The sequence below is a fragment of the Halyomorpha halys genome, unplaced genomic scaffold, assembly GCF_000696795.3.
Source record: "Halyomorpha halys isolate HHAL.00 unplaced genomic scaffold, Hhal_1.1 Scaffold1416.1, whole genome shotgun sequence".
NCBI classification, from domain to species: domain Eukaryota; kingdom Metazoa; phylum Arthropoda; class Insecta; order Hemiptera; family Pentatomidae; genus Halyomorpha; species Halyomorpha halys.
In genome coordinates, this window is record NW_027114849.1 from 1,502 (window position 1) to 12,957 (window position 11,456).

The 11,456-nt window shown below is 39.2% G+C and overlaps 1 protein-coding gene across 15 annotated transcripts in view; it reads left to right on the forward strand.

Moving 5' to 3' along the window:
- Glut1 (Glucose transporter 1) overlaps positions 1-11,456 on the forward strand; it is a gene marked incomplete at its 5' end in the record, with an annotated part of 81,875 nt that overhangs the window by 321 nt on the left and 70,098 nt on the right. For all 15 annotated transcript variants that reach the window (XR_010844677.1, XR_010844676.1, XM_067051950.1 and 12 more), the window contains 1 exon segment: positions 7,408-7,554. Coding sequence is in view for 13 of the 15 variants with exons in the window: in XM_067051950.1 (XP_066908051.1) it covers positions 7,408-7,554 (147 nt within the window).

Genomic DNA, 11,456 nt, shown 5'->3' on the forward strand with positions numbered 1-11,456 from the left:
AGTGCGTAACCACAGACTCAGTTTTTTTCATCCTTATTTTTAGTTGTGCTTTTCCGAGCCAGTTGTGACTCTTCAATTAAATTACATAATTTATCTGAACGGGATGGCCCGAGCGCTCGAAAAAGCACAAGCCATAGACATCCCGGAAGGGTCAGATCTTGTATCTGATATTGAACCGGATGCTGGCCAATTTACGATGGTCACTAAAAAATATAATGTGTCTCCTCCTTTCATGCGAGTCCCTAATAAAGTCCGTATCAGTTTGGCCGGTGGAGTAATCAACCAACTGAAGCCGGAACTTCTAATTCAAATAATAACCCAGAAACGTCTACAAAGAAGCCCCAGATATCATCGGTCATAGTCGATAGTCAACACACTATCCCAGAGAATTTTCTTTTAAAAATTAAAATTAAAAAATTTTAGAAAATTTGCGAGAAAAAGCAACAAAAGGCCTTAAGCTGCTAACAGTCGGGCATCATACTTATGCTTCTCAGACGGACAAAACAGAAACTAAATACATAGTAAAAAAATCTCGAATAATAGTTCAGTGCCAGTGTTCAAAGTGTAAGGTCGCTCTGTGCTCCGCTCTGGTGGCGTCATTCGTAACGTACTTTTCTAGAACATAGGGCTTTGTTCTAAGTGAAAATCTGTTGTTTTGTGCTCCTTATGACCTCAGAAATGTATGAATTGGGTACATAAGCTAAAATTGATTATTATTTAGTGCGAAGAATCTGTGAAATAGTGCCGCGCTGTTATAAACTCATTAGAATAGGCAGTGCGGAACCACAGACCCAGTTTTTTCAATCTTATTTCAGCTGTGCTTCTCCGAGCCAGTTGTGACTATTAATTTAATCCCAGCTAATTAATCAGTGCGCGATGGCCCGAGCGCTCGAAAAAGCACAAGCCACTGACCTCCCGGAAGGGTCAGAATTAGAATCTGACATCGAACCGGACGATATCCACTTTACAATAGTTGCCAAAAAGTCCAATGTCTTTCACGCGGGTGAAGGAGCAGGCGAAGGCGGCTAAAAGAGAATTAAACTAAGTGGAACTGCCCCATGTACAGGAGACGAAAATAAATTTCGAAAGTCCCAAACAGTCTGGACCGTTGCAAAATCAACCAACTGAAGCCGGAACTTCCAATTCAAATTACCCAGAAACTTATACAAAGAAGCCCCAAATACGCTACATCAACACGCTATCCCGGAGATACAAAAATTAAAATTACAATTTTTTTCTGAGAAAAACAATGGGGGGTTGTCCACATTTTTCTCGACTATCCGACCGAGAAAAAGCAACAAAATGGCTAAAGCTGGCTAAAGTCGGGCATCATACTTATGCTCCCCGGACGGGCAAAACATAAAATAAATTTTTCGGGGTTTCCTAGTCTAAGGCAGCTCTCCAGCCTGATAACTACTTTACAGAAGGCCCTCGACAAGGCGTATTCAGTAATTTAGGAAGAAAGGAACAGCCGTGCCAGGGTATGAGCCCTGGACACTGACGTAGGTAGAGGAGGTCAAGGTTTGAGAGAGTCTGAGGAAGAGTAACAGTTCTAGTTGCCGAGATGAAGCGGACGGACTAGAACTATTAAGGAAGGAGCCAGCTTACTAGTTGCCGAGATGAAGCGGATGGACTAGTAAGCTGATAAGGAAAGGTAGCAGCTCTAGTTGCCGAGATGAAGCGAACGAACTAGAGCTGTACGGAGATGGGACAGCTACACTGGTTGGCGACATGAAGCGGAAGGACCAGTATAGCCGTTAAGTAAAGGTACCAGTTCTAGTTGCCGAGATGAAGCGGACGGACTAGAACTGGGGGGAGACAGGATCAGCTATACTGGTTACCGAGATGAAGCGAACGGACTAAGATTGTTCGAGAGAAGGAGAGGATTGAAGGAGGTAGGCCATCATCTTAGGTATGAGTATAGAAAAACATAACTCTTGTGAGAATACGAATGGCAATGAACCTTTCTATCTCAAGCAGAGTGTAAGCCACCAGTACTATGATTAGGCCTGGGTAAGGCTGTGGATCAAAGATCGAAGAGGGGTTTTTATTTTTTTTTTCGTATCTCCTATTTATTTATTTATTTATAAAAACTATTATAATTATATACAGGACTTAAGAACTAAGAATTTTATATAAACTATGTACATTTTATCTTGGGTTGCCTTGCGGCATTATAAGATGTAACAAACTTGGTCCACTGAAGGCGGTTTTTACATTAAGTGGCTTGATAGCCAGGGGCTAACATGGAATGGGGAGGGACCATTCAGGCTGGTGGTATTGCGGTGTGGGTGACTTCAGGCTGCAGAGCCAGAAGTCCTTCCCTCGGCGAGGACGTCGACCAAGGGGACCGTGCTTTGCCACCTCCCAGGTCTTGGAGGAGGGGCGATTTCTCGGAATAGGGGATTGGCACAGGCTTTCAGCCCGATTCTACCCGTACCCGATACCGTTCAGAGTCACGCCGAGGTAGAGGATGCTATTAGTAGAGTAGTGAGGTAGAGTTTCCAACCCTCACCGTCCACAACGAACTGCTGGGGTAGCCTGCTCTTCTTGCCCTTCTGGAAGGACATGACAATGGCATCCGTCTTCGACGGATTAACCTTTAGCAGCTACAATGGTGGCAGAAGTAGTCTGTGCATAGTGTAGGGCCAGTTCAGCTCTCATGCTGGAATCATAGACACCGATGTCGTCGGCATAGGAAGCACATCACTGCATGTCGGTGCTCGATGGCGACTACTGGTGCCGTAAAACGACAAACAGTAGTGGTCCAATCACCGAGCCCTGAGGTACTCCGCAGCTGGTGGGGACTGGAGGCGACAAGTCTTCACCAACTCTTACGACGAATGATCTTCCACTCAGGTATTTTCTGATCAATCGGCATAGAGCAAGGGGAAACTTGAACTCCCCCAGTCGGCGGAGCAGCAGCGGGTGGGACACGCTCTCAAATGCTTGACTGCAGTCCAGTGAGATGAAGGTAGTATTCAGATCGATGAGGGTATTTAGAGCTCCTTATTTATAGGCCTAGTCAATGCGGCTGTGACCGAGAAGCGGTCTTAACTTGTCTTCTTGAGATAGTTTCGTTCATTGTTTTGGTATCGTTTATTAATCATTTTATCGTTATAGTTAAGTGTTGTGTACAGAAATTATTAATATATAAAAATAACAGTATATTTTTACAAAATGAAGTAATTTGTAAATTTGAGAGCATCGGTGAAGCTCGAGGTGCTGCGCTTTGGTGGGTTGTGGTTGCACCTCTTGCTACAAATTCATTCTAAAAAAATCTTGACATCCATGACCATCGAAAATGTCAAGGCCGCATTTCAACGTTTAGCCCCCATCGATATTGGAAGGCTGGAAAAATCGAATGTGGATGGCACAAAAACCTCCCTCTCCCCAATAGTAATTACACTGCCTGTCCAGGTCACATTAGCCGACATAAATAAAGTCAAACACATAGATCGGTAGTCTTTTCTCAATAATATAATATATATATACATTTTAACAATACATCTTTGTTTGCCGTATTATAAGGCAAGTCCACAAGGTCCGCTGAAGGCGGGTTAACAGAGATAGCATGATAGCCGGGGACTAACAACGAATGGGGAGCAACCATTCCGGCTGGGGGTGGTGGTGTGGTGACTCCAAGCAGCAGAGCCCGAAGTCCTTCCCTCGGCGAGGACGTCTACCAAGGGGACTGTGGCTTGCCACCTCCCAGGTCTTGTTGGATGGGCGATTTCCCTGAAGAGCGGGTTGGCACAGACCTTCAGCCCATCATCAAATCTTTAATACATTTAAACGCATCTCCTTCTATCCATTATCCTGGAAACAAGCCATCGTGGTTCCGCTCCTCAAGCCGGGGAAGAAAGGTGACTTAGCTGAGCATTATCGCCCGATCTGCCTCCACTCTCACATCAGAAAAGTGATTGAGTGTCTAGTACATCACCACCTCGAGGAACATTGCAGAGAAGAAACTGTCATTCCATCGAAGCAGACTGGGTTCCAGCCAGGTGTTTCGTGCGACCATCATTTGGTGAAACTCCAAGGGTTAACGATACAGTAGATGAAGAGGAATCGAGCGACGTTCTTTATATCCTTCACGGCGCCAGTAGTGTCCCTAGAGCATGAAGAGGTAATGCTTGCAGCCAATACTGACGACATTGGGTAATACGTCTCTAGCACAATACCTAAACGGGCTTCACCCTCACCGAGGATGCTTCTGCCATCTCGTAGCAGCTCTAAACAAGGATGGCATCAGAGTGAACCCGGCTAAGACCAATACGGGCTAGTACGCTGGGTATTTGCATGCGACTGCTCCCAAAAATCAACAATTTATGTATTTAGTTTTTATATTCTTATAATAATTTTAGAGGATTTCCGTTTATTATTCGAACATTTTTTTAATTTGACTGTGGTGTAGCCTAGCACTCGGTTGAGCGCCTTACTGGTGGGGCTGCACTTTGCCCTCTGCATCCGTCCGATAGGTCCTCCTGGTCCACATCCGTCCGGGTGCCTCCTGCAGTTCACCATCCTGGTCTCAATCTGGGTCAGCTTTCTCTTCTTCAGTTGCCTAGACGATGATGGTTAGTCATACCTTTCCCATCGTGAAATGAGTGGGGCCTAGCACTGTTAGGATCTGTGAAACCCAATAGCCTGGGAGGGCCCACTCAGCCTTCAATCGATAAAGGATAGTGGGAAAGAATTTTCTAAAAGTAGCGCCCTTCTGGCTTACTACCCACTGTCCATTTCACTCCTCTATTGAACCTTCTCGTTTTTCATAAGTTTGTAGTTTCTTCAATCCTCTCCGGAGTTCCTCCGGTAAAGCTTCCAGCACCATCTCTTTACTTCATATTTAAGGACATCCACCTTGAGGATGAGATCCAGGGGCATCACTCCGGCGATCACCCGTTCTGTAGGTCATCGTGACCTAGCGTGGCCAGCAGATCCAATCTCTGTATGGTAGCCAGTCTTCTCTTCTGTGCCTAGGTGAATTTCCCGCTCCACGCAGGAAATGTATACATCAGAATACCCAGAATCACATAATATATGCTCATTGTTGCAGGATAACTGAGGCTCCAACACGCACCCACTATCCTGCTTCATCCATTGAGTGGCAGGGTTACCCTATCCTTTAAATATACCAGGTGAGGAGTGGCATCAAATCGTCTTCTTATCCTCTCACGAAGAATTGTTTGCTCCCCACCTGGTCTAATTCTCTCTCCTTGAATATCCAAGGGGATAGGATGAGCCCTTTCCGTGGAGCCTCTGATGATTATGGCCTGGATCTTAGCTACCGCTAAACTTTACTTCCTTTTCACGCACTACTCTCTAATAAAACTGGCGCACCTCTTTATTGCTTCTGTATTTGGTCGGGCTCTGCCGTTCTTGGCCACGATGACTGCCAGGTCGTCGGCGATGGCCATGGCAAGGAACCCTTTGTCCTCTATTTCCCCCCGGAAAACCATCGAATACTAACTTCAACAGAGCCGGACCAAGGTCCGAACCCTGCGTACATCCGCTTTCGATTTTTCTCTCGACACCACCGTAGTAGTTACATCGGATCGTGACACTTCTGTTATTGAGGTTACTACCTACTTGGGAGTATAGATTACTAAGCTTAGAGTTCTTAGGCGTTTGGCGTTTCGTATCTTTGCTACCTCCCTTTTAGAGTAGCCTCATGTCTGCAGTCCTTCACTTGCTTGGAACGTGCCCCTTATCCAAATACTCGTTCAATATCTCCAGCAACTCCTCCCCGATATAAGGGGCACTGTTCTTTAGGATTGCAGTATCTATGCTATCTAGTCCGATCCTTTGCCTGTCCAGATGAAGGTCCCATATATCCCATGGTGGACATGGATAACGTGGTACGCTAACCATTCCATCATCTGCACTATCCTGGGACGGATCATCCCTAGGTTATTGTATAGTCTATGTACATCTTATCAGCCTCCTCTGGAGTGGTTGCCAGGGCACTTCTCACTCTAATAGCTGCCATCACCTGTAACGGATGAACCTTCCCCAGTGCGGGATACCCCAGAGATTCTTCTCCGGCTCCTCTATAAGGAAGTGTCAAACTCTCTACGCCTGAAGCTGTAGATTTACCTGGCCATAATACGCCCGACACTGCTCACGGTGCACCACTTATGAGGTGAACAGGTTGCTGAGCTTTAAGAACTCAGTCCTTCGGCGAATAGTCAGAGTGCAAAGAACCGTTTCATCCGAGAAGAGGTCCATCTCCCACCTTTTTTTATTTATTTATTTTTTTATGAACCCCTTCCTGGTCATTTCTGACATATGGGGGAGGGGAATATCTAGAGGGAACCAACCTATTCTAACCATGGGGGGGGGTCAAGTTTTTCATTTCGTGGAACCGCCACGAAACGAAAAGAATCCACCCTCCATGCCGGATTCGAACTAGCGCCGCCTCAGTTCTCAGACTACTAAGACCTGCACCTCAACCACCTAAATCACGGACGGTCCTTAATCCACCTCCCAATTTTCCCGAAATTCGTAGGCCTGGCGATGCGTTTAATTCTTTGATGGGTTAAAATCCTGTTCTATCCCTCTGTCCCGTGGAATCGCCACTCCACCAAGACGTGATAGGTGGCAGAGCACTGCCCCCTTGATTGACGTCCTCCTTTACAGTCTGAAATCGTCACCACACTCACAATCATCAGCGGAGTGGCTCGTCCTCGTTCCATGAATCCATTGGTATTAGCTACAAGTGTTCAACCACCTTCAGTGAACCCTGCAAGTTCTCTTATAATGCTAGCAGCCAATCCACCAATGGTGTATATTATATGCTCTTATCGCTATGTATGTATATGTTTAAGATTATTCATTGTATGAGGGTAAAAAAAAAAATAATGTGGCCAAAAAAGTCTCGCGGAGGCCCCTTACTTCCCTTGTTTAAGTAGAGTTTCTAATGAACAAACATTCCAACCATAAGTTAAGTATTTCGTTCAGACCTTCACCAGGAGTAATGCTATTGGAAAGAATGATGTATTAAAAAAAAATAGAATTTTCTTTTCAGGTAATTTTCCTCCTTAGGAGGCCTTGAGTTGCAATATACATTCTGGATCATTACATTCTAATGCTATATTTATTTATTCAAATGATGCAGTTAGAAATATGTAATACGTTGTTTTATACAAGTCAAGTTAAATTATTTATAAGAAACAATACATTTATCAATATGCGATGTTGGTAAAGTTCATGTTGCTGCATCGAGGTTCTTCATGTCGGCTGGAAATGGTTTTGGCAGCTGTAGTAGTTACAGTTTAAAAAAAAAAAATTTTAGTCAACATCATAATTCACATCCTGAGGAGTGATGCTAATGTTTTATGACTTAATAAATCAATTTCTTAATTAAGAGAGAAAAATATAAAACTAATGTAAAGCATTTTACAGGTAAGTGAGGTGAAAAGGGACATGGTAGCCATCAAGCAGGAACTGGACACGGTACAGCAGGTGAAGGAGGAGATAGAAGAGTTAAGAGAGTATGTGGACAGGTTGGAGGAGCAGACCCACCGCAGGAAGTTAAGGCTCTTGGAGCAGGTTCGCAATGCACAAGCATGTTCCTATTTTTAATTAGAGACCCTCATTGTGTATTTATAAATAGCATAGTCTAATATTAATAAATTAAGCAGTTATATTTTATTTAATTTACTTATTTATTTGATGAAAAGTTAAGATCAATGATGTTTACATAAATAAAATTTCCAGCAATATTTATAATTTTGATTATCTCTTAATATGACAGGAAACTGTTTGATAGAAATGACACCATTCTATTCTCTCATTAGCTTAAAATTATATCTATTTAGCATGAAAGAAGTAATTATATTTTCTTTACTTCAATCTTGTATCTTCTACTTTAAGTGAATTTCTTTATTCATTCATGTTCAAAACATCTTTTGTCGTTTCTTCTTAAAATACATTTATGTAACCTCTAGTAAATAGTTACTAACTGAATTAATTATCTAGATTGTTTTGTACTTAAACAATAATAGTTTCTTTTATAGACAGATCCAAAGACAATCTTAAACAATGTCTCATAGCTTGAATTTTGGGAAGTTTTAAAATTCAGTGAACTTAAAAGCCTTAAAAAGTAACTGTAAAAATGGTGCTACTGGGCACCATAAAATCAAGTATACCTCAGACAAAAGGAATTTGGGAGAATTGACTAATGTTAGAAAAATGTTTAATAATGGGAATATGAGAAACAATAATAAACCCTTTATATGATGTTAAAAATATATAAACGAACAATCGGGCATTGGATGAAATTGATTGAAAATTGACTAAGCCATTCCCAGTGGAATATTTTAACTATCTCAAACTAAGCAATGGAGCTTATAACATTGCCAGATGGTTGCTTTTGCTAGTAACCTCTAACAAACACTAGTAGAAAAAAAGTGCTAAACTAGAAAATTAAGATCCTTACTTGAGTCTAAAAATGGTAAAGATTCTGGGAACACTTAGAAAGCTAGAAAAAAGAGTGGATGATAGAGGTTCATTGACAACTGTTGGTTTTCTATTATCAATTACCTGGGTTATTCCATTATTATTTGACCATTTGGGTTCTCCACGATTATCAGAATTCAAAAAGAATAATGTTGAATTTTGATCCTGAAAGTGCCCATGCACTACCATTCAACATTTGTAGAAAACATTCCTAGTGCCCAATTGTCAGTTTACAGGCATTGTATTTTTTTTCAAAATTTTTATAATAGCTCAACTACACAAAGTTGTCAGGATTCTTACTATTAAAATGAAATGGAATACTGGGTATATTTGTTAATACTTTTGAAGGAAATTATTCACATTAATCAAGACATAGCTTACAAAATCATTTATTGAGCATGTCAAGTATCTTTTTTGCTTTATTTTGGGTTAACGTATCTTTAATGCCTGAAGTTGCATGAGATACATCCTCAAAAAGAAAGAATTGCTGTACTTGACTTTCTAGTTTCTTATAAAGTAATAAAAGGGGTGTAATTAAGTAAAATGCATGCATTAATTCAGAAATGTTACTTTTCATTCATGAGTGTTACTCTCCACTGGTTACAATCCTGAGCAATACAATTTTTTGTATTGATATCATGCAACAGGTTAGAGTGAGGTATAGGTTAGGAAACAATGGTTTGTAAAAAAAGAGTTAGAATGATTATTTGGGGTCATGGATTAGCAATTTCAGCTAAGATAATTTGGAATAAAACATTGGTAACACTCCTCACATTAGCCAAAAAAAAAAAAAGAGAGCATTAAAAAATTAGTTGAAGTCGAGGGGATAGCAAATGGTCAAACATTAATGGAATGACCCCCCTCTCAATGAGCTGAATATTATAACATAGATTATATCTGTTACTAATTAGTTTATACCTATTAAGTAATTAATATTGTATAATGAAATGAATCCAAAATTTTGCCTTTATTGCATGAGCATGGTTAGCTTCATTCTAAATGTAAAATATAATAATTGATGACTGTAGAAATTGATTCATTTAAATATTGTTTTAGTTACAAAACATACTTCATGTGTGTTAATGCTAAAATTGAAACTTTTCAACTGTACAAATTTTTTAACTATATCCACATACCTGACAATAAAAGGAGTCCTCAATATCCTGTATATATGTTGTAATATCCTCTTTTTGAGTAAATAGTATATTTTTATGTATATATGGTTTTAATATGTTTTTATTTTATGTATCGTTTCAATATTTGTTCATTTGCTATGTTAAACCAAAAAAGAAAGCTAACCAATTTTCATCAGTTAAATATGCAGTTACAAAATATATCATTCAAAGCCAAGATGGTGGCGCGTGTCCTTTCAAAATTCCGGCCATGTTGAGCAGATTCAAATATTTTAAAAACTTTATTTAACTTCCCATCATAATTGTAGTTTCAGTAAATTTAACAAAAATAAAGGTTAAGAATTAGTATTAAAGAAAATTACTCATATAGGAAATCATAAGAAAAAACTCAAAACTGTAGTGATACAATTGATGTTGAGAACGAACTCCTATAGAAGAGAAGGAAGAGAGCTTGGTTTTTGATCTTTCGTTACTTAGGCATGGGCAGGGAGTAATGTTCCTGGATGAGGTCCTCATCGTCTTTTGTCTAGCTCAAGAGTGGACATCTTGAAAAAGGAAGACATCTAAGAGTCACCCAAAAAGAATAAGGGAATCTTTTTGTGATCGCCAGTGAATAAGATAGGTGAAAACTTTTAGAGGACAAATACTTTATTAACAGTCTGTGGTGTTGGTTTGCTGAAAGATTGTTTACAGCAAGTGTTAGTTGAAAAAGAAAACCATCTGTCATCATAGAAGATTGTATAAATTGGTTAGTTTCACTCTACCTAAAATTAAATACATTTATAAAAGTAGATATTAATTTGATTAAGAGTTATTGGTAAAAAAGTGTCTGTTCTGATTGCCTAGAAACCTGCCCTGAGATTAAGAGACTAAATTGTTATAAAATTTTAAATAAAATTCCCTATCAATTTAATATTAAAACTTTTCATTTTAACCCAAGCTATACTTAAGAAATGAGAATAAGTAAAAACTATATTAATATTCTTTTTATTTATTTTAAATATTTTTTTAATATACAATATATATATATATATATATATATATTGTAATATCCTCTTTTTTAATAAATAGTTGATATTTATAGATAAATGATTTTAATTACGTTTTTATTTTATGTGTATTGTTTCAGTATTGTTTATTTGCTATTTTAAATCAAAAAGCAAGCTAACCAGTTTTCTTTGTCTAAAATAAATACGCTGTTCAAAACAACCAAGATGGTGGTATGTATCCTTCAAGAAGTCCATTGAATCAAGGCCATGTTGAGCAGATTCAAATATCATAAAAACTATTTTAACTCTTCCCATCATAATTGAAAATACAGTAAATTAAAGAAAAAATAGAAATCAAGAAATAGTGCTAAAGAATAATATCAAGAAAGTAAATCATTTGCAAAAGTCCCTAACTGTTGCACAATAATCGATGTTTACATGGAACATCGAGGCAGGTTTTGGTTTTTGGCATTTCATTCGGTTGTTTGGGCGCGAATGGGAAAGGATGTTTTCCAGAATGAGGAGGTCGTCATCAATTTCTGTCCAGCAAGAGTGGACAACCAATCAAAAAGGAAGACAACCAAGAAGAATAAGGGACTCTGAGTTAGTTTTTTTGAAAGAAGGGAAGCCATTTTTGACGATAGGACATAACATTAGATAAAAGAAGATACCAAGAATCATCAAAAGAAGATTGTGAACTTGGTTAGTTTTGTTATACTAAAAATATATACATGTGTAAAATAGATATTAATTTAATTAAGTGTAATTATTGTAAGTGTCTGTTTCTGATTGCCTTGCAACAACTCGCCCTGAGATTAAGAGTCTTTTATATTATAAAATTTAAATAAAATTCTATTATTTATTTAGTATT